Source organism: Sinohyriopsis cumingii, chromosome 8 (genome assembly GCF_028554795.1).
Source record: "Sinohyriopsis cumingii isolate HCF-2022 chromosome 8, ASM2855479v2, whole genome shotgun sequence".
In the NCBI taxonomy this organism is placed as follows: domain Eukaryota; kingdom Metazoa; phylum Mollusca; class Bivalvia; order Unionida; family Unionidae; genus Sinohyriopsis; species Sinohyriopsis cumingii.
The window spans coordinates 45,507,439-45,532,238 of record NC_142968.1 but is presented as its reverse complement, the minus strand read 5'-3'; the positions used below and the strand labels follow the sequence as shown (position 1 = coordinate 45,532,238).

The 24,800-nt window shown below is 35.9% G+C and overlaps 1 protein-coding gene across 1 annotated transcript in view; it reads left to right on the top strand.

Moving 5' to 3' along the window:
* The window catches only part of LOC149793413 (protein Aster-B-like), an 89,635-nt gene that overhangs the window by 12,940 nt on the left and 51,895 nt on the right, over nucleotides 1–24,800 (top strand). Inside the window, exons 4-7 of the mRNA XM_089967401.1 lie at nucleotides 6,311–6,401; nucleotides 7,381–7,484; nucleotides 8,956–9,132; nucleotides 13,499–13,645. Coding sequence (XP_089823527.1) covers nucleotides 6,311–6,401; nucleotides 7,381–7,484; nucleotides 8,956–9,132; nucleotides 13,499–13,645 — 519 coding nt within the window. The remainder of the gene's footprint in view (nucleotides 1–6,310; nucleotides 6,402–7,380; nucleotides 7,485–8,955; nucleotides 9,133–13,498; nucleotides 13,646–24,800) is intronic.

The following is a 24,800-nucleotide window of genomic DNA, read 5'->3' as shown; positions in this document are numbered from 1 at the left end:
CCAGTATAATTGGTGGAGGAAGAACCCTGGAAAACCCCGGGAAGAACCACCGGCCCATGAGAAGCTACTGGTAGGCTTTCTTATGTACCAATGTTAGCCGAGCCTGAGACTCGAACTAGCACAGACAGAGGTGAGATGGCAGTGATCTGTAATGGTGAGCGCTTTAGATCACTCGGCCACTCAGGGGCATCCCACCTATGGGAAAAGGCTAAATTGTTTTTTAACATAGGTGATCTTATAATAGAGATTCACCTATCAGACTTGACTTTTGAATAAATGCCATGCACCAAGTACTGTTATTATGATTATTGCTGTTTTTGTTTATTCAATTGTTATTGTAAATTAAATATTTAGTCTTATTTTCTACATTTTCAAAGCTTTTTAAAAACATTTCTTTGTTGTGAAATTGTTTAGGTAATTGTCGTAATTTCCTGTTTAAAGAATTCACGAGCTTTCCAATGTTCATCTGCTGGTTCATGTATCAAAATTAATTTGTAAATTCAGCACAATATCACGTACAGTCATGTTATTATTTATTCATGCACGTTTACATGATCATCAAGAAGGCTCTCAAAGTAGATGTTTAAAAGCCCTTCCATTATCACATATATCATATATTTTCATCATATTTACTCACTAATAAGTCAAGACCAACTGCAACCTTCACAGATCCAGATCTGTTGTTTGCATAATGCTCCAGCAGATCTGGTTTGTGCAGTTTGTTAGGACTAATCACAAGAGCAAACAGGATGGACCCTGATCTGCAGGCACATTATGCTATGACAGAACATTATCTTTTTTGTTTGCAGATTGAACAATTGTAGACCAGATATAGAATATGTCAATCCAGTAATTGACAGATTACCCTTGTGGTGTTCTTTAAGTTGTGCAGGCAGGAAACACAGTTCCATCAGACATTTATTGTCAGACGTGCATACCTCATTTCTGTGTGATAACAGAATGCTTCATGGCATTCCTTGAACACTTTGAGATAACAGAATGTCTTGAATTAAAGTGACTGTAATGTTGGTCCATTATGTATTAATGGATTAGACAGAGTAACCTATTAAAAGCTGCTGTTAACATTTTCATAGTAAACATCGATGTTAATGAAGGTCCTGTATGAACATTATGAATATCTCTTTGTTTTTCTTAGACTAAAATACATTTGTGCATGCAGATTTATGTAGAAATTTCCATACTTTTATACAATGCTCCTATCCTATGACAAAAAGCAGTGTTTGAATGTTGAATTTAATTGTTTGCATTATAACTAATGTTGAAAGAGCTTTTTTATAAGCTTTATCGACCAAACTATTTCTATGCAATAAGCAGTGATAAAAAGTTTTGATTATGTCATATTTGATCAAGCAAATGCAAGTTAATATGATTACTAATAAAAAGTATCTATTCGTGACTGATCTGCATTTTGCGGACTCTTATTTGGTTAAACAAAAAGTTGGGGAGAATATAAATTAACAAAGGGATTTAGCTATCGTCAAAGTTAACTTCATGATGTGAATGATGCCTATTTTCTGGCTTATGCTTCCATTCAATCCATCCAGACCAAAAACAAAGAAACAAAAAAGCAACCAAAACAGTTTGTACTAATCTACTACCCAGTTTTTCTCTTCTTCTCATTTGGCCTTAGTTCTCAATTATTTTTCTGATAAACACATTTAGCACAGCCATCAACATACCCAAAATTAAAAGGGCTGGTTGGGGGGGGGGGGGGGGGGCTGTAAGAACAACAGTTTACCTTGAGTATTTATCCAAACAATGACTTGTCAATAACAATCTTGTGGTTTAATTCAGTCTTAAAATAACAATGGACAGATGAAACTTAAGCTGACTAATTGACTTCACTATTACACGTAGGATCCCAAGGGCAGGAGACCATGTACCCTACCCTCCAAATTTGGAGGACACATTTTAGGGGGACAAATGAATATAATAGTACATAATATATTTATAATAGTACATAATATATTAGTAGTGCTACAAAAATGAGATAATCTTACTTTCAGTTTTGTCACCTTAATTATATTGTCTACATTGTAACATAAATATAGTAACATAATTCTGTTATTCTTGGAGACATGTTATTGCAATAAAAGTTCTGTTGTACTCAAATCACCCATCAAAACAGGAACATGTGCTCAAATCACCCATCAAAACAGGAACATGTGCTCAAATCACCCATGAAAACAGGAACATGTTTGAATATCTGGTTATTAACCTAAGTGAGCTGCACCATTGAATTTCTTACTCAGGATCTTGCTCCCATTTAACTTGAATGTCCACTCATTATCTACCAGCATTCATAATAAATAACTCTCTTTTCTTACTTACTTTTTTTCTAATCAGAAAATTGTTAACTAAATGACATATTGTGTACTTGTACAAATATAGTTTATTTTTCATAATTTCAACCTCAAAAAATAAATCTTCATTGTTGTGGTGACTTTAACCTCAAAAATACATTATACAAATGGCTGTCAAACACACTGCATTGCTTCTTGGCAGACTGCATAAATATGAATGTTTTTTTCATGGCAGACAGTGTTTTACAATAGATATTCATAGCTATCTTTCCGTTTTTATCACCATTTGAGACTGTGACCATTGCTAATGCCAAGAGCTACATCGATGGACATCCACTAATGAAAGCTCTGTATGCATTTTTCAGTTGGTTCTTTTTCTGATGAAATAGTGCACTTAATGGGTGCACGGGGTCAAGATTTGAAGAACATTGTACAAATTTAATAGTAAAAATATAGATGGAAACCCTCAAGCCTGCACTCAGCATGCAGTACTTTTCACATGACATATCACTAATTTATAAATTAGACCAATCACAGTCTGTCCACTTTGATTGACTGCTTTAAGCAGCGAGAAAACACTTTTTGGTTGGGAAATGCCTGGCCATTGAAAGAAGAAAGAAGGTTGTCAATTAGTAAATGGCTTGAAAGGCCACTTGAAGACCCTAGAGTTATTTATCCCTTTTTCTGTTGCACTGGCAACAGTTCTTACCGGTATAATGCAGGCCCCAAGTGGCCGAGTGGTCTAAAGCACTCTTCGTTACGGATCGCTACCATCTCATCTCTATCTGCGTGGGTTCGAGTCTCGGATTCGGCCAATGTGGGTATGTGAGAAAGCTTGCCAGTAGCTTCTCATGGGTTGGTGGTTCTTTCCGGGGTTTCCCTGGATTCTTCCTCCGCCATTAATAATGGTCGCCATGTATAGCCTATTGTGTGCTGAAAAATGGCATTAAACCCAACGACAACAACAACCGGTATGCTGCAAGGCACAGCTGCTAACCTTTTCATCAGTAATTCCAGCTGTTGGCAGTGACATTGTGGTCCTGGAATTGTCAGCCTTCCTCAGTGTGCATGGACCAGAAGTCTTTTCTTCATACACAACTGCTTTGAAATGTTGTAGTGATAGGACCCGTTGGATTCCATGGTTTTATTTTTCAGTAATCTGAACATAGCATACACATTTTAATACACATAAACATTTTAATTGAGAAGACCACTAACATTTATGCATGAGAACCAATTTCTCTTATGGCTTATGTGATAACAAAGAAAATCACCACTTCTTTACTTGATGACATAGTTCATCTGGCAGAAGGAGATGTGTTTCTCTCCATGTCTGCTATCTGGGCAATTATCACATAGCCATTTTAGATTTCAACAGTCCATCAAACATGGAGAATTGGCAGGCCCAGTGACCCAGAGTCATGACATTATTTCATAGGAGAGGTCAGAAAAATGTAGGAGTGGCCTACCGAGGCATGCAAAATGGGGAACAGCCTTTCCATTCCCTTTCAGTGAATTCCATCAGCAATCTTTCAATGATTGCACTTCATTTCAAACATCATGGTGGGCAGAATTAATTTTTTCATGGAATAGGAGACACTGCCTATGCTGACCTGAGTATTATACAGCTTGTTTCACAGAGCCTCAATACCACGTTTATTGCCCCTCCCCCCCCCCATTATAAACGGTACACATCTTTACAGACATTACAGAGGTCTATTCAAAGTGGACATCTGGCAGCAAGAATGAATGTACTCCTTACAAGATCAGGGATTATTGCTATATAAACTAACACATTTTTCTCCATACTCCTTTTAGTTCCAAAGGTCAGTGGCATGCTTCAGCTGGTCATGAATCTGAGCTCTCTCTGACTTGTTCATTCATGAACCATTGTTCATATTGGAAACACCTAGACTAATTCTCAGTACTGTTTATTAGGGAGATTTGACATTTATTGATGTGGTATGCCAGTTCAGGCCAATCTTTTTTTTATCTAAACAGCAGTCTGGGTCTTCACAATAGTGTCTACAGAGCTGTGTTGCACTTCAAAGACACCACTACATTTCTGGCTTCAACTGCCACGGTGATACTCGGCAAAAGCAGCAGGTGAATTAATGCTAGATCAAGACATGAAATCCCTTGTTTGACTTCTGTTCCACCTTGGATACCTTGCCAAGTAGGACAAATCCCATCTCAGCATTTAATATTTTTTTAGTTCAATGCATGTGAGCAGAGTTTTTCTTCCTCAAGAACATGCCTTTGCCCACAAGATCAGGTGATCTTAGTTTTGGGGATACGCGAGGTCTAATCCAGCAAATATGAATACCTGATATGAGTTTAATAACATAAAATGTTTGGTATCATTGTATACTGCATTACTTCCATACATACTGTGATACTTACCATGGTATATCAAAACACATTATAGACCAACAATTTAACTTTCAGCTGCAAATGCCTGATATTTTTGTTTTTAATTTACAGCTCTCAGAGGGGAACTGAGTGGTTTGTAGTCTAAAACTGTTGCCAGATTGTGATGATTCAGCTTACACTATAGGTCACACCCTGTAAAAAACATTGTGTTGACATAAGAGAGAGTGTTGATAAAAGTAGGAAGTGTTGTCACACTGAACCCTACAGTTTACTAGCTACACTATTGATACAATTGCAGGGAAACTTTGAGTGGGATGCCAACACTCAGGCGAGATATTTATCAGAGATGTTCAGTAAACATAAAACACAACAACTTGACAAATGAGAAGATATTAGTGGACTAAAGAAATTATCTAAAATTCAAACAGAAAGCAACTGCTCTCCAGAAAATCTTAGGATGATTCTAGGTCTTACAAAGGAATACACGTACTTAACACATTGATAGATGCTAGTAAAAAAAGGCATTTCTTTTTATTCCTTGTTTGAATCTGAAATTTTACCAAAGGTTGGAATTGGCCTGAGTATCTTTGACAAAATCCCATTTGACATTCATAACATGTATCAAACATGTGATTAGAAGTTCATGCATATAATTATATTTGAACTATTAGAAATCTTATTTACTGATACTACCGAGGTACTGGTACAGTGAAACATACCATGGTACATACCACCAGAGAGAAATATATTGGTAATACTGTGCAAATCTAGCAGGGTATTCACTTTGAAATTCAGCTTTGTTAAAATCTATTGGCAATTATTCAACCACAGCATGCCAGAGTTGCCCATTTCCTGCCCTTGTTTTGGAAATTAGTGTGGCGTGGCCCCATTCAGATGTATTTATTACATGGCAGTCTGCTGGAGATAAAGGTCATAGTAAATGTATTTCTATTGTGGCAAGAGTCTCTGTCTGGAAAGTACGTTCTCATCTTATCCAACAACCACTGGCAAGGGAGAACCTAAAACCCAGACCTCTGCTGTCTGCTTTGGGATTTTCTCAGGTAGTGTCAGACCTTCATCAATAGCTGCCTAAGAAGAATTCTTCAGATCCATTGGCCAGACACCATCAGCAACACCAACCTGTTGCAGCGAACCTCCCAGCTTCCAGTAGAGGACAAGATCAAGAAGAGAAGGTGGGGTTGGATAGGACACAACCTACGGAAGCCGCCCACCAACATTACCAGACAGACAGTGGAATGGAACCCTCAAGGCAAGCATAGAAGGTGATGACCAAGAAACACCTGGCGACGCGACCTTGAGACGGACATCACTAAGATGGGTCACACCTGGAGTCCGCTTGAAGGGATGGCACAGGACAGAAGCCTCTGGCGATCTTTTGTGGGCATCCTATAGCCCGGCAAGGGTGACGGGCAAAACTAATATGGTGTTTTGATGTGTCATGACAGACTTTTTGGCCGAATGGGTTGTCTTTAAAGAGTGGTTATGGCGTAAATGTTGTTTAATGAGCAAGATAATGTAAAATCTCTGTTTTTAGGAGTCAGAATGTTTCAGAAAGTTTATTGAAACTAGAACCAGGTAATCTTTCCTTTCAGATGCTTACTCCCACATACAAGTCCCGCAGTGAGGATTTCAGGAGACTTTTCAAAGACAAAGATATTCCAGTTGATGAACGTCTAATTGTTGGTAAGTTGCACTTTCCCAAATCCATTGAGTAATCAGATGCATTCATTACACACACAAACTAACCATGTTTTATTCATGCTGATGGATGGTGTTAAATGTACTTAAGTTAATTATGTCTTTGATGTTTAATGTCTGTAGCCACCAGGTCTAACTTTGAGCTCTTCTTTAGGAGTAAATTATATCTAGCGAGTATGTGGGAGACATATATATCCCTCAAGGACTTGGCGGTAACATTATGGTCGTTGTTGTAGGGTTTAACGCCATTTTTCAGCACAAGATAGGCTATACATGGCAGCCAGTATAATTGGTGGAGGATGAACCCTGGAAAAAGCCCGAGAAGAACCACTGACCCACAAGAAGCTACTGGCAGGCTTTCTCACGTACCAACGTTAGCCGAGGCTGAGACTCAGACTCACGCAGACAGGGGTGAGATGGCAGTGATCCGTAAAGGTGAGCGCTTTAGACCACTCGGCCACTCGGGGCCCCCAACATTATGGGTATACATCATTACGTATGTTTCTCAGCATCACAGTGTAGCTCAGTGCTGACTCCACCTGTAAATCCCGAACATGTCAGTATGTAATTGAATGTACTTCAGTGGATTCTGCACTGACATAAGTGGAAAATGGTCAGTACACTTTGTGAATATGCTGTTCTTGTATGCCATCATCATTTGTGTGCATCACTTTAGTTTGAACTTGTCATCATGTATAATGAGATAACAACACATCTTTAACTGCTCACTAAGTTTAAATCTCACAAAATCTTTGTCATTACAGTAAAACTCCAAAACATAATGCCATAAAGTGTAGTGTTGTTTTTACTAAGCAATTTCAGTAATGTTATTAGCATTGTTACCTGTTAACTGTATATTTATTTTTGTTTCACCCAGAGTTTTGCATAAAAGGTTTTGAAAGAATTAGTAGCTATACTGACAAACATACAGATGCAGGTGAGACACGATTTTTTTCTTCTCCAGATTACTCCTGTGCCATGCAGAAGGAAATTCTAGTGCATGGACGTATGTTCATCACACAGAACTGGATCTGCTTCTATGCCAACATCTTCCGTTGGGAAACTGTGGTATGTATTAAGTAAGGTAAAAATGTTAGACTGTACTTTGTTAGATTTAAATTGTAAATAATGTGATAATGTCAATTTGAATGACTGAAAATGTAATGTCTAAAAGATACAAATAAAATTGATAATGTAATTATTGTCAAAGTAGAAGCGTTTCCATGGTGCACTGATGTCCATTGGAAATGGCATTTTGTTGAAATAGTGGGGAATAATTCTGTACTTAAGGTCATAATGACATATATATGGACACCTTATGGTCATTATCTTGATGTTTCCTACATTAAACACATCCGTCACAAATTGCCAAGTAGGTTTATATGGAAATATTTGTGACAGATTGGCATACAGACAGACAGACACTAGATGTCTCTTGCTGGGGCCTCTTAAAATAATGTCCTGATGACCAGATGTTTGAAAAGTTAAGTCACTTCAACTAAAACCCACCTTATAATGGTAAACACATCTCCTTCATCATGAGCTTGTTATTGTGTTGACACAGACTCTTTTGTGGATAAAATGTGGAAATGTGGATTTTTTTTATGCCTTGTCGTCATGACAACCTTTGCAGAAGCTTGACATAGCAATCACTTTGGCATCAATGTGCATGACCATCCATGCATTCAGATTCTAGAGTTTTCAAGATTTTAGATCAAGCTGAATGTTCAAGATTTCTTTCTTTGTAGCTGAATTATAGGCAGGTTTGACAATAAGAGATTCTCTTATGTTATTACAGTACACAAGTGAAATTTTGAGCAGGGCTTGAAAAAAGTTCCTCTTGTCCACTCGCATTTGTGAGCAGTGGCTAAGGTAATGCAATTCCTTTTTTTCAAAATGCTCATAGAATTGGACAAGCTGCATTTTACGCAGATTTTTTATTATGTAGAATTTAGGATGTACAATTTAGAATGAATAAAAATGGATGCAGGAGTACTAAATTTTCCGAATAATTAGTTCATAAGAAGTAACCAAGAGAAAAAAAAATTCAACCGTGAGAAAGAGCTCTTGGCAACATTCAGCTTCAGTACCCTCATTGTGGACTAGATTAGTATAAGAGGCATTATGTGAAGCTTTATATCAGTGGAAACTTTAGTATGATTTATATGTGCCAACTCTTAGACAATGCTTTACTGAATCCAAAATTGATGGTATGGTATACAATGGTAATGCTTGTCTCAGTTCAGTCACATTTGTGACATTCCCATTTACAAAACAGTTTCATTGCCGGAGGATAAACTAAGGCTGCAATGGGTGTCCAGTGATGTATACAGTAACAGTGACTATGATAGTGAGCAGAGTATTCATAGGTTCTTACCTGAGTTGTAAGCAGCACATTTGTATGCATCATAGTTGTCAATTTTATACCACATGATACTCCAGGTTCTTGCTTGCATTGGGTTATTTTCTTGCATCGATTACTTTAGTGATTTTTTTTTGCATGTTTTCTAAGCTAATTGAAATTTCATTCTTTCTTCAGTTAACTATTCCATGCAAAGAGATTAAAGGAATCACTAAAGAGAAGACAGCCCGGGTCATTCCTAATGCCATACAGATCACTACCGACAAGGAGAAGTTCTTTTTCACATCCTTCAGTGCCAGAGACAAGACATATCTCATGTTATTCCGCATGTGGCAAAATGCTTTATTGGATCAGGTGAGGAATGTAAATTATGGACTTGATAAGATTGATCATTTAGTCCTCTTAAAACCTCGCATCTTTTTAAGGCATTGATTTCTTTGTTTTCTATCTTTCATTTTTACTGTTGCATGATGTTTGGAGTTGAATTTCCTTAACTTTTTTCTCAGTGTCCATGAAACATGGCTCTTAGCATCCCCACCAATAGCAAATTTGCATGCTGTTTCTTTTTCCGTCGTTAAATGAGTTACCCAGATATATGAGGAATGCATATCTACCTTGCAAATCCAGCCCTCCCAAGGTAAAAAGTACCTTCACCACATAATTTGGTTTGATTAAGCAAGAAAAGCACTAAATGTTATATGCTTGCCTAAGCGGAAGTCAGACTAAACAGTTTCCCATTGAATATCAGAGTTTATGCTAAATGCTTTCATATCAGGTGGTTCAATTATTTGTACTCAGGGGAAGTACACTCCAGCTGTATTTGTATACTTTATATTTCTTGCATTAATATTATTGTGAACGAATATTTATGGTTCATGTGTCTTCTTGTGCTGACCTCTCAAGACAGTAGCCTAGTGGTTATGGTGTCTGCTTCAGATGTGGCAGGTCACAGGTTCAAACCCTGACTGAGTCATTCCAAAGACTTATAAATATGGCACTAACAGACCTGCCAACCCTCATTATTTTGGCATGAATTTCACAACTTGAGATAGCAATATATGGATTCATGCTGCATGCAAAATTTTTACGAATTCACAAATTCTCAGTCAGCTTAAATCATGAATAAAATAAATTTTATCCTGTCAGGTCAGAATAGTAGCAGTGGTCCCTCATACCGATAACAGTCCTGTATTGCTAGTTGGGATGTTAGCAGAACTATAATCCATTGTTATAGTTTGCACTGTAGCAAGCATTGTGATGTATGTAATCTATATTTAGAACAGAAGTTTTAAAAATACTTGTGAAGAAAACCAGGACCCAACTGATTATCTTTTTTAATGGCACTTATAAATACTTGTAGCAACTGATGTTTTTTAAAAACAAGCACCAGATGAAGATAGCTTTTTCGAGTGTATGAATATTTTGAGATATTGAAAGATTACCATGTATGGTAATTTGCTCGAGTTCATATTTTTCCACGCATGCACCAACACCACTAATCATTATTGGTGTAATGTTTGATCTTATGGATTAATACCATTTCGTAATTGAGCTACACAACAGTTAAAATGTTTTCACCTTCGTGGAAAAATATATGTATTCCACAAAAAGTGAAAAATAGATTGGAGTGCACCAAGAATTGGCTGTGCATTCAGCCATCAAACATTTATGTACAATATGCTTTTTATACAGTAGTATGCCGCAAATTTTAGAACTGGGAATGTGCACAGAGGCTCATATTGTTGCTTACAATTTACTTGTCATACATCTACAATATGATGCTTACAATTTACCTGTCATACATGTACTATATAATAATATTATTATATAGTACATTTAGGACAGATAAATTGTAAGCAACAATACAAGACCCTGTGAGCATGTGGCAGAACGATGTGAAAAATCACACAGCTTGCAAAAGGGACATATTGGAAAAATGAAGAATACCTAGCAGATTTCAGCTCGGGAGTACTTTAAACCATCTACTCAAGTCTAGCAAAAATTGTTAACACTATGTTAAAATTCAAATCTCACACACTTTTCTTGTGCACTTCATCATATGATAAGCTTATTGGGACCATCTTATCCTATTGTCTAAAGTACTTGCAATTTAAAATGGTACTTGACCCTATTTATGAGTGATATCCACTAATTGATTGTTTATTAAATGTGGCATGATTGTTAGTGTGATTTACACCTCACAGTAAGTTCAGTACAATACTGGACTGATTTCCCCTGTTCATACCATTTTTCTCATCTCTATATTGACAGGTGTCAACACATTGGGTAGACTAATTATGTGGGGTGCAAGCAGTTCAATGATTGTTGCATAAAACAAATCTTGTATAAATTGATTTGGGTGAAATTCAGGCTGTCCATGTCATGCATGTTCATGCCAGTCTGTTGATGTATGTTGATTGTTACTGCCATCAAAATAAAATGGGCAAATGAGAGAACCGAGAGGTGCATGATAGGGATGCCATTAGTCATGTGCATGATAGGGATGCCATCAGTCTTGCTCATGACAGGAATGCAATCAGTCTTGTTCATGATAGGGATGCCATCGGTCTTACTCATGATAGGAATGCCATCCGTCTTGCTCATGATAGGGATTCCATCAGTCTTGTGCACGATAGGGATGCCATCACTCTTGCTCATGATAGGGATGCCATCAGTCTTGGTCATGATAGGGATGCCATCAGTCTTGCTAGACTTACCCTTGCTACTGAAAGCAGAACAGATCTTAATGGCACCATCTATTGAGTCAGTACCTACATGGTACGTTGGCCTTCCCAGATTAGTAGTGAATATGACATTATCAGTCATATCATAGTACACACACTATGGTGATATTTTCTAGGATATCCAGTGCTGAACCTTGACACCAGCTGCCAACTGGCTGTGGACCATACCAGCTCTGGCACAGCCCAATGTACCCCTTCTACTTCTGGGGCTAGATACAGTGATTTATTTTCTCTATATATTAGGTTCATAGTGCTACAACCAGTTCATGCCATCAATGTACAGAACACAAGGACAGTACCATCATGGTATAACAATCAAACTGGATCAGTGGACATTTTGTCACCTCAATGAACATGATAAATCTATCTGGTGAAAGCTCCCAGACAGCATTGTCAGTTCCCTATCACACATATTTACTGAAATCTCCTGACATCATTGCCAGTTCCATATCACATACATATACTGAAATCTCCTGACATCATTGTCAGTTCCCTATCACACATATTTACTGAAATTTCCTGACATCATTGTCAGTTCCCTGTCATACACATATTACTGAAATCTCCTGACATCATTGTCAGTTTCCTGTCATACACATATATAATGAAATCTCCTGACATCATTGTCAGTTCCCTGTCATATACATATTACTGAAATCTCCCTTACTTCATTGCCTGTTCCCAATCTTACACATATTTACTGAACTCTCCCTGATATCGTTGTCAGTTCACTATCATGTACATATCACCCTAATATCATTTTAAGTACATTGTCATACACATATTGAATTAAATCTACCTGACATCATTGTCAATTCACTATCATACACATGTTTGATCCCTATCCCAGGCCACATTTTTTGATAGAGACACTTACACCTTGCAGCCTGCACAAAATGGCAGAAACAACACAAAGGCAAGGAGATAGATCTTTCATGAGAAGAGACACAACGGATTTTAAATTATTTTAGTCTTTGGTAAGTTCATGATGATACTAAATATTTTTGGCTAAGAAAGGACAAGAATTGTTTCAGATAATTAGGTGCCCATTCACGACTAATTGTAGCAATCTTTGCTTAACTACCGGGAAACACACTGCAACATTTACTTGAAAACAATACATGAGAGCTCTTTAGAATGTGAGCAAGAACAAAGTTCATGAAAATATTTTTTGGAAAACATCATTCTAAAATTACAAAGTATTAAACAATTATTTTTGGCAAATAATATTTGATATTTGAAAACATTGTCCAAAAAGCATTTTAAAAATCCCATTAGGCTAGAACAAAGACCTCCCTGTCTCGTGCAGATTTTGACTCGACTTAAGACACAACTTTAACCCTTGTCTAGTGCATATGTGATTCACCTCTCAGACATGACCTGCTTCCTAGTTATTGTAACTTTAGCAGTTAGTGTCAAAGTTGCATGCATTATTGATTGACTTGAACTCTCTGCAGTTTTGCCATAATGGTATATTGCCTCCCATGATAGCCCATGCTTTCATTGCCATATTGGTAAATTGCCTCCCATGATAGCCCATGCTTTCATTGCCATAATGGTAAATTGCCTCCCATGATAGCCCATGCTTTCATTGCCATAACGGTATATTGCCTCCCATGATAGCCCATGCTTTCATTGCCATAATGGTAAATTGTCTCCCATGATAGCCCATGCTTTCATTGCCATAATGGTATATTGCTTCCCATGATAGCCCATGCTTTCATTGCTGAAAATAGGATCCTGATCATGAAATGTGTTTTAAGAAGAAACCAGTTTTGAGAGTATAATGTTTCTTTGACGATATTTACCCCACTCATTAAAAACCAAAGAAATATAATTTGTATGTTATGAGTGCCTCTGTGTGTGTGTGTGTGTGCATGCAATGGGGCGAGTGTGTGTATGCAAGCATGCATGTGTGTACATCAATAAGTTATAATTTACAGTACCTTTGACTCCATGTCATCCCCTCTTTTCAGCAAATGACCCAACAGGAACTGTGGCACTGGGTGCGCTCCAGTTATGGGGAGGAACTGGGTCTGACTTCCAGTGATGAAGACTGTGTATCTCCTCTCATGGAAGATCTCAAGGACTGTCTTGGCAAAGATGACAGCATGATAAATAAGGTTAGTGTGGATGTGTATTGTATCTTCATTCTGTCCTTTTTTTAAAACCCAGTTGAACCATCCTGCATTGGTGGCATTTGGACATTTCAGATGTTTTATATATCCAACATAAAGAGAAGCATTTGATGATATGATGTCTGTCTGCCTGTCCATTGGTCTCTTACCAGTTTTTTATTTACTGCACAATATCTCAAGCTATCCACCATGTACAGATAAACAAGCTTTGTGGATGGTATACACTTAATGTAAAGAAGAATCCTATCAATCTCATGGTCAAAAGTTTGAAGTTCAGGGTCATTGTTACTGAAAGAAGAAAAATAATTTGTACATAATTGTATTTCTCCATATATATTTATTTAACATTGTGAATGGCTTAGGGTAAAGAAGAAGCTTTTCAGTTTTAGGTTAAAAGAAGGTCATAGGTCAAGGTTATTGTGACTGAGTGACAGAAGAAAAATGGTTGCCAAACAATAACTTGAGTTCTCCATCATCAAACCTTATAAATGACTTGCAGTTTGGTAAAGAAGAATTCTTTTAGTTTTAAGATCAAAAGGTAAAAGTTAAAGGTCATTGTATCTGAATGAATACAGTTTCCATTCAGTAACTTGAGTTCTCCATCATCTTCATTTACCAAACTTGTTGGATGGCTTCCACTTTTGGTAAGGAAAATAAATCCTTTCAATCTTTGGGATCAAAAGGACAATGGACATGGTCACTGTGACTGAAAGTAGAAAATTGATTTCAACACATTAACTTGCGTTTTCACCATCTAAAGTTACCAGACTTGGTGGATTGCACACACTTAAGGTGAAGAAGAACAACAGTGATATCAATATCAAAAGGTCAAAAGTCAAGGTTTCTTAGAGACTTTGTATGTTGTCTAGCTGGTCTTAAATGAAAATGGTTCTGCTGTAACATCAAATAGGATTGTCACAGCAACTCTTGTGAAAATATTGTTATTACTGTTCATCCTGAATGGAAGGTCATATCAGAATAAGGTTTTCACTGAAAAGATATTTTTATGATGTCAGCTGCATCCAAAATGAAAGCAGTGCTGATATTAAATCCAGTATGACCACCATGGCAGTCTTTGTGAAAATCGTTTTACTGCTACTTCATTCTAAATGGAAAGACTTATCATCATGGTGTTTTCACCAGAATTTTTTTCTTTAGAGTAAAGCTGGAATTATATGAAAATGGTGCCAAACTGACATCCAATATGGCCTATGGAGCTGTCTTTAAAATAGTATTACCGCTACTATTCCTGAATGGATTGTCATATTTACATGTTTGTTCTTTTTTTTCTTATGATGTTTAATTGGTCCTAAATGAAAATGGTGCTGATCTTGCATCAGATATGGATGCCACATTGAGTAATTTTAAAAGTTTGCTAGGGCTGAAAAATATCAGAGAAGGTTCCAGCACTCAGCAGTTAAAAAATAACTGTCTTATCTTGAATTTTCTGCAAATTCTTTAAGATCAGTAGAGCTCTGTCCCTTCTTGGGACTCGTTTAAAGGATTACCAGGTTTGATTCCCTGTGTTTGTTATAGGAGAAATAGTGTAAATAGTGTGTTATCACAAGATCATTAGTTGGTGGCTTTTGCTGAAATGTTATGGTTAAAGGAAACTTGAGTGGGTGGGTGAGTGAGCTATCATATTCATGTATCGGTTATTTTTAGCTCTACTGGTCATAGCCCCAATGACTTTTTCAGAATTACTACAAAAAATACCGGAAATTTATAAAAGCTGACATCAGTGATTAAATAATACATAGGTGATAGGAGCCATTAAGAAGGTCATATTATTTACAAAATAGGGGATTGTGAGGCAACTGAATCTGATTTTGAACATTACAACATTATCAAATAATGCATAATTATTGTAGCACTTATTTCCAATATACTTCCACATTCATGGTTCTCATTATTTCTCAGTATTGATTGATGATTGACAGTTATTACATTTGATTGGCTTTAAATTTCCTTTGACAAATTAGATATTATAGTGGCACTGACTTAGCATGGCTATGGTTTGATAAAAAGGTTCCACTCGTATCTATCTCTCCATGTAAAATTTATTTTTACTTTAGAAAGATAATTTAATTAATCATTATTCAATTGATAATAGTTGCAACTGATTGTGCTTGCTTCTGATTGCTGATACACTGTTAGATGTTGTCATCAGGATGTGCAGATTTGGTTCATATATAAACACATACAGTGTAATAAACAAAAACTTTGTTGGTCGTGGTAGTAATCTGTATAAGCAAAAATAACCATTTTCTGGATAATCAACATTTTTCTGTATTCACTATGATTTTGTATTAAAAAAATCATGTAAACTGGCTTTTTGATTGTAATATCTGTTAGGTTTCATTCAGGCAAATTATGGAAATTGATTTAAACCTTTATTTTGCAGAAGTCATCAAGGAAAGTACATAATATTGAACAAGAGGTAAAGTGAACTGAGTTATAAGCGTTAGCTTGTTTCAAGTTCTCCCCTCATTAACGATAATGTTTACTCTAATATGGACCTTGATATATATTTTTCAGTTTATTGTATCCAAACTCTTGTAACCAGCATAGAATTTGATACCTAGATATTAATTTTAAAGTGCTCAGAATTTATGAGAATTGACTGAACACCAAAAACAGAATCAGAAAATCTTGATACAGAAAAAGGTCATTTTTAGCTCACTTGTCCATAAGACCAAAAGAACTTGTGTGATGGTCCTGTGTCTGGCACGAGTCATCTGTCTACATTTTCAACTCATCAGACACGACTGGACCAATTTCAACCAAAGATGGCAGAGAGTGTTATGTCTTGATTTACCTTTCAAATGATACAAATCTGCCTTCACATATGGCTGATGTTACTAAAAGCATTTAAATAAAAACTTACAATGACTTTTTCGGAAAGACTGCAATACAGAATTTGACCAAACTTGATAAAGCATCTTGGCTTAAAATCCTTTCGATTTTATTTCAAATGATGCCAATCCATCATCAGATGAAACCTCCATTACTAAAAATTGAAACAAACAAAGATCTAAAAGCCTTCTCTAAAAAGCTGAACTTAATTTGATCATATTTGACAGTATCCTCGTTTGAAAGCCTATAACAACTGTACAAATCATGTTGATACCATTTTCAATATGACTGTCATTACTAATAATAAAAAAGAAAACCTTTAAATGGATTTGATGCATAACTGCCTTAGTAGAATTTGACCATCTTTGACTAAAAGCTTCCTGGCGAAAAGGCAAATAATGATAATCTAACTAAATATAGCAATCATCACTAAAGAAAAAAATTGGTAAACTTCTGTTCAAAAATGGCTAAACAGAATTTAATCAAAATTGACAGTAACCACTCATAAAGGCCTTTTATATTTGTGCAAATGATACAAGTCTTCCATCAAATATGGTAACCATTACTAAAAACCGAAACAAAATTCTCAGAACTGTAAAACTGACCAAATTTAACAAAGCATCATAGCATAAAACCCTTTCAGTTTTATACTAATGTTGATGATCGGCCATAAAAAATGGCATCTGTTAACTAAAACAAAGAAAGACCTTTAACTGACCAGTGTGGTTAGAATTTTACCCAATATGACAGATGCATTATCAGATATGACCACTGTTACTAAAAAGTAAAAAAAATTCTAAACAGTTTCTTGCCCAGACCATCATGCAGAATGTACCAGATATAACAAGAAAAAAATATACATTTTGACATATAGGCATGATGAGGGTACACTGTAATACATAGCCACCTGTACTAAAAATAGAAAAACTGTTAAATGACTATAGTGTAAAAATCTTTCAACAGATTTTGACAAAATTTGACAGAAAGCATTCTGGTGCAAAGGTCTTCTAAGTTTATGTAATGATGCAAATTAGTCGTCAGATTAGGCTGCCGCTATTAAAAATAAAAATAATATAAAACATTTTTGAAAAACCTCTTTGCAGAACTACTCAAAAGAATTGAACCAAATTTGTGTGAAAGCATCCAGGCCTTTCAAATTTTCTCAGATGATGCTGATCTGTGTTTCATTATGACCATTGCTACTAAAAAAAAAAAATATAATAACTTTAAACCACTTTTTTCAAACCACTTCTAAAACTGGTCTTCAGAAGTTCTCCAAATTTCACAGAGTAATGCCTTTCTATTTTGCTCAGAAAATGAGAATATGCCATCCAATATGGCTTCCATTACCACATGCTAGAATTAACTTTTAGAGTAAAATAGCATCATAACTAGACCAGATTTATTGGTCAACTGCCCATACATTTTTGTTGTAGGTGATGTCTGGGGCCAACTCTAGCCTTTTGTTTTAAAGCATTATAATTTGTATTTTGTATATATTCATGAAATAGAATTGGTGTATGACAATGAACCTATGAACAAATGCAACAGTATGAAGTTTGTAATCTTGATCGAAGTGCTGTTTGCTGATTTATAACAAGATATTTCATAACATGAATTTCCTGAAAGTTCTAGCACTGTAAATACTATTTTTAAGAAGTATTTGATTCCATTGTAATATTTCTTATGTTTTCCTAATGTAATAAAAGATTTCCATCACAAGGACTAATTTTGCACATATATGTATCTCAATTGCAGGTTCTATGTTTAACAAGACATTTTACATTAAACTGGTTCTTTACATGTTATATTGCAACAACACATTCTTGCACAAATAATTTTAATCTGTTTTGCAATTTAGGGTGAGAGAGTTACTTTTGAATCCTTATTACAACCCCACTCCAACCCCCACTATATCCTAACCTTAACAATAATTGAGAATATGTTCAAATTAAAGATTGATGATTTCTTAATGTGAAATCCAGAGAGTTGAAAAGTCATTGTAAAAAATATAGCTAGATACTGCCCACTCATAATTAACTTGAGGATTAGTAAAACCAAGTGTAAAGCATGTGCTTTCACAAGAGTGCTGACTTGTCAAAATATTACATAAATTATGCAGCTTTGACAGAGATGATACATTATACGCTCTCATTGTGAAAATTAATCACACATATCAAATTCATTGTCAGTAACAAGACCTTCAGGTCTTTCACAGCAGTGTTGATCATCATGTGGCTTTTTACTTCCTGTATTAAATTGCCCACATCCATTTGCACATATATTGAATGAACACCACGCATTAGAAATCATTTTATCTGCCTTACTCCACATTGTGACTGTTAGTCAATTATTGATTTTCTTCAAAGTGAGTACTGAACAAGCACTATATGATAGTGATAATTTAGCTGCCCTACTTCACAATGTGGCTGTCAGTTCATTGCCATATTGCTCTGGACAAGTGCAGAAAGCCATGTTTTAATATGTTTCTCTGGTATTATAAGCTAAAACTATTATAGTTGACATACACGCCAGTGGACAGTGTGCTTGCAGATTAGGATCTGCCCTGTTTTTTTAATATTTTTCTGATGGTTCAAGAAGAGAACCACATAGACCGGTGGCAGTGCATTATGTGTTGATTAATGCAAGTCTTTCCTTGGCAGTTGTGTGTGTTTATACTAAAGGAATTAAGGTACTGTATTACTTAGACACAATTAATACTGTCCACTGACTCCTAAAATTATAAATGTGACTCTTAAATTTGGCAGATTATGGGTCAGTTGACTTCAGAATGTGACTCCTGGATTTGTCAGTTTATGGATCAGTTGACTCTTAATATAAAATGCTTGTAGGAACTATGTCTCACTGTCCCATTGTATCAATATTGGACAATATTAGCCAACATAAGGACTGTTTTACCTCATAAATTATAATAGACCCAATCAAAAGTTAGACAATTTAACTCTGTTTTTCACACACTGTTGCATTTTTAAGGGTACCATGGGACAAAGGTAGATTACAGTGACCTACTTTTCACTCTCGGGGCCCCGAGTGGCCGAGTGGTCTAAAGCGCTCTTCGTTACGGATGACTGCCATCTCACCTCTGTCTGCGGCGGTTCGAGTCTAAGATTCAGCCAATGTGGGTATGTGAGAAAGCTTGCCAGTAGCTTCTCGAGGGTCGGTGGTTCTTTCCGGGGTTTTCCCGGGTTCTTCCTCCACCATTAATACTGGCCGCCATGTATAGCCTATCGTGTGCTGAAAAATGGCGTTAAACCCCACAACAACAACAACAACAACAACTTTTCACTCTCAAGCATTGAGTTTTTGCATTGAACTCTGATTGTCTTACACTAATGTATGTACAGCTCTGGATATGTATGCTTATCCTGGAAGGTACTACTCAGAGCTGTATCTTGCCTGCTTGATTGTGATAAAATACATGATAGTTGGGTGCTGATATAATACATACCATGACATGTATTACTCAGTGTTAGCAATCATTACAATGCATATTTTTATACAGGAGCAATGGTACAGTTTAAATCATAATCCCTGGTCTGTTTGACTTTGCATGTAATGTCTGTATGGCTCAGTTGTTGTTGTATGTGGTGTGATCATTAGTATTACCTGAGGAGAAATTAGTAGTAGTCAGACAGTTTAATGGCACATAAACACTTTACAGCCAACATGGTGCCAGTTAAAAGAAACATTTAAAAAATTTAAATAATTGCAATCCAATGACCTGAATAACTATATCATGACAATTTTGCAGATTCTGCATGATTCTGCATTTTGTTGCTAATTGTTCAATGCTTTTATAATTATCTGACCCTGAAATCCAAAGTATTTCCAGGTGGGAACCTTAAACAGAGCTGAGAGATTTACATTTAAGCTTTCATCTGCAAAGCAGGATGGAACCAGAAGTTAATTTTTCATATTGTCAAGAAACCTACACATGATCTTTTTTTACCTGAATCTATAATTAAAAACAGAAATGTTCAGCATATAATTAACACTTTAATTAACCATATCTCACTAAAAATGTCCATATGTTTTGTCACTGAGGCTGGCGGTTTCTATCACTGACATGAGGAACCAGTTTGATAACATTTTGTAGATGGATATTAATATATAAAAAAAGAACAGCGCCAAAATATTAAATACCTTTTCATGGAGAGACATAAATTGGGTGCTCAACAGATATTATGAACTTCTGACACTGTGACACATGTAAGGTGAGGTTGTTTGCATTTGCAGCATGCACAGTGGAAACAATATTATCATACTTCTGTTACTTTTGTATGCCTCTCATTTAAATATATGGCGGGGCAGACAGATCTTTGTCCCATGCTGTTTTTCCCATGCCTATCATTCTGATCATGTCTGTCACATAATGTCATGCAAATTTAGTTTCAGGTGAGTAAATGTTTTTGTATTTCATGTATTGAAATAAAATTTGTATAAGCTTTACATTCAGAAGATTTAGGTCAAGTTTAATCTTCACTCTTTTCTGGCAGATCCTATGGAGTTATAGCCCCTGGTTAATTCTGAAATTTGCTCTTTAGTTTCTGCTTGATAACTTTTGAAGGATTTTCTTGTTGGGGCATCCAGACTTGTTTGGCTGGGGTCCAAAATAGATCAGATGTTTAAGTTGCTGGCCACATGAGCAAGAAACGTTCCTTATCACTAATTTTGCATATTAATTCAAATGCAAAGTTTTAAAAGCCCTGCCTACATGGCCACAGCCACATAGTGTGAAGTCATTGCATGCAGTCCATAGGTTAATCATGCCTGGTACAAGGTTTTTCATTAGGAAGACCCAGGTCAGGTCTTATTTCCAGTTTTCCACCCAGTTTTAAGGAGTTATCACCCCTGTTTTACTTGACAGCATTCAGCTTTAGTTGGTGTTAATAACTTTAAAAAGATTTCATGTATGGAAACTGAATTTGGTATGAGACTTTACATGAGGAAAACAGAAGTTTAATTTTTTATTTTCAGTTTTAAAAAACGGCATAATGTTATGGAGGTTTGACCCCTATTTGATTTTAAGGTTTGAGCTGCCATTTTGATACAGTACATGTAATTTTTAGGGATTTTGTTGATTGAAACTAAATTTGGTAAGAACTTTACATTACTGATATCTAAGCCAAGTTAGATTTACACTGCTTATGATCCGCCACTTGCACGAGTCTACCTTGTGCATAGTTGTCAACATTTGTTACTGTGCTTTGACTGCACTTTCATAATTATGTTTCAGTGAACATGGCCCATAGTCCTCCACAATTCTTTAATTCTAAACATCCCTACAGCATTTATATAACACTGTAAATTCCCTATTTATTATGGGTGCACAAATTGTCATGAATTTAATTGTTGCTAAATCAATGATCTAAAGAACCAACAAAGATTGTTTTCTATACAGGATGAGCAAGACCTTTTTCCAGATCTTCAAAGTTAAGTAGTTCATCCAGGTAAATGTCATTTTTCACAAATGTTAGTACCAAAGATACCAGTAAATGTCAGTTGTTACAAACACCAATGCTAGTGATGCCAGTAATATAAGTGCTAGTGATATACAGGTAATTGTAATTTTTCAGAAATACAGTTAGTAATGATACTAATAAATGTCATTGATCACAAAAACACAAAATATTGTGATACCCACAAAAATATATGAATTTAGAGGATTGAGTATAAAAATATATGATCTCAATACTACCTGTCTTTATGTTCCAAAAGGTCATTTCATTGGGTAGACACCTGGATTAATAAACTGGGATTGAGAAAATGGAAATATGATCAAATCTGTCCATACAGTCACATTTACAATATCAGTCACTTGGTCACAATGGCCTTTTTAATTTTCCCGTGGCAAATTTCCAATATAAAATATCATATGCAAAACTTGACTGCAGACTGTAGTCACAGGCTTGGTGTTTCCAAACTAAACAGTCCTTAATGAAGCGGTTGCTGGAGCATATCTACAGTGGCAACTTGATCTGTGCAAACTAAACCTAGCTTGTGAGCAAGGCATTGTTTAGATAAAGCAATCTTGTGTGAAACCATATTGTGCATGCATTTACCTATTTACCTTGGTTGTCAATATAGCTCAAAGTAGTCGGTATGTCGAATTTGGAAGTGAGGACAATTTTATTATTGGGGTACAGGGTTTAGACAATTCATGTACTGGATGGCGGGAAAAGTATTTGTGTAAAACGGCTGAAATGGTATAGTTCTATATCTTTATCTGTTTCTCTTATTTGAAGCTACCTATTTTTTTTTTTTTTTTAAATCTTTGAGAAGTTGAATGAGATAACAACCCTTTTCATATGGGCAGTGGTCATTCGTTATTTTAAACTTTACTCTAATTGGTAGGCAAAGTTTCGGTTCATGGCTCACAATGTAAGCTGAGAATCAGTTCTGAATCAGTGTTTTGTCATGGTTCAGACTAAGATAAGTGATTATTTAAGTTGGTGATGATTTAATCTGATCAGGATATATTAATATTGTGTGGAGCATGACTTTTGAAGAGAAGAACAGTCCTGTATTTTATGATTTTGTTGCATAATGCAAATTTTATAACTTATTAAGGTAGTTGTTGTTGTTGTTGTTGTTATAGGGTTTAACGCCATTTTTCAGCACAAGATAGGCTATACATGGCAGCCAGTATTAATGGTGGAGGAAGAACCCGGGAAAACCCCGGAAAGAACCACCGACCCATGAGAAGCTACCGGCAAGCTTTCTCACATATCCACATTGGCCGAGTCCGAGACTCGAACCTATGCAGACAGAGGTGAGATGGCAGTGATCCGTGACGGAGAGCGCTTTAGACCACTCGGCCACTCGGGGCCCCTATTAAGGGAGTAAAAGTGCCTTGTCCAGGGACAGACCACATTAGCCAGTACTAAGTACATGAGTTCCATTTCTTAACTGCTGAGCTAGTGATGGTTCTGAAGAATAATGATCTGCCACTTGCATGAGTCTACCTTGTGCATAGGTGTCAACCCCTTGAGATGAAAACCTGTACACAAGACCAATAAAAACCTTACCAAGACAAAAAAAAAAACTTTCACAAAAAAATGTATCCATACATTATATAAGAACAACAGTTTTAAAACAGCAAAAGTATTTTTTACACATATTTTGTATAATTATTTATATTTCTGAAACTTTATTTCATTCTTTTTACTATCATCTTCCTGCTTTTGTTAAGCAAAGAAGATTTTGATGGATGCTCCCTTCATTTCACAATTTCTGTTATGCAGTTTTGTCCTGAAGTGTTCCTCTATGCTCAACACCACCACTTTAATGTCTTTACTGCATATTTTATAAAAAAAGCATGTGAAGAACCAAACTTGGATACTTCTACAGTGCCAGGAAAGACTTTAATCCAATCAGCCTGACACTTGCCACGCCCTCGGTCAGTGTTTTCAAGCTTGCGTTTCTTTGAGTTAGGCCCAGCCATTTGATGGATGGAATATTTCTACTAGATGAGAGAAATAAATAAAAAATAATTCAAATTTTTTAGATTTGACAGTGTGATATAGGAAGATCTCCCGATTACAAATGTGTTATGAATTTATGTTTTTCCCCATAAACCCCAAGATACTATGCTAAGAACTCTCCAAAAATTGAAATCTAGAAATAAAAAAAATTAACACAGTAGCAGTCCAGAAGTTTATAACTTCTAAGCTGTCGATCATTTCTATTAAAATTGCATATCTGGTGTTTGAAAAGTTATGAATTTGCTATATGGTGTGCCGATTTTGGTCACAAACTTGATATAAATTGGCAGTGTCTTATATTTTCGAGCCATGAGAATGACATCACTCAGTGTCTGTACTACATCAGTCATTATGGCAAAGTATCTTCCTGTTTGCAATACGTATCTGACAAATTTAACTCAAAACTATAACACCACAATAAACTGCCAGTGCTAAAATCAGTCATTTAATTTTACTTTGTATATTGTTAAAGTTTATTAAATTGACTTTATCACCACACAGAAGAGTCAGACAAATTACGGTCACACCAACATGACTGCCACACTGTGTAAAGAGAAAATTGTTGTTAACTTTATGCATTCAATAGTAACAAGTATAAATAATAAAATAATAATGTATAAAATAAGAAAATATCCTACTACACACTGTCAGCTCATTTAGTCAATTAAAATTTTGATTGAGTGTCAAATTTCAGAGTGATAATCGACAAGATCTTCACACGCAGGAGTTGAACCATGGACGAAACTTGTTTCATTATCAAAGGAAAAGTGCGGTTTTGA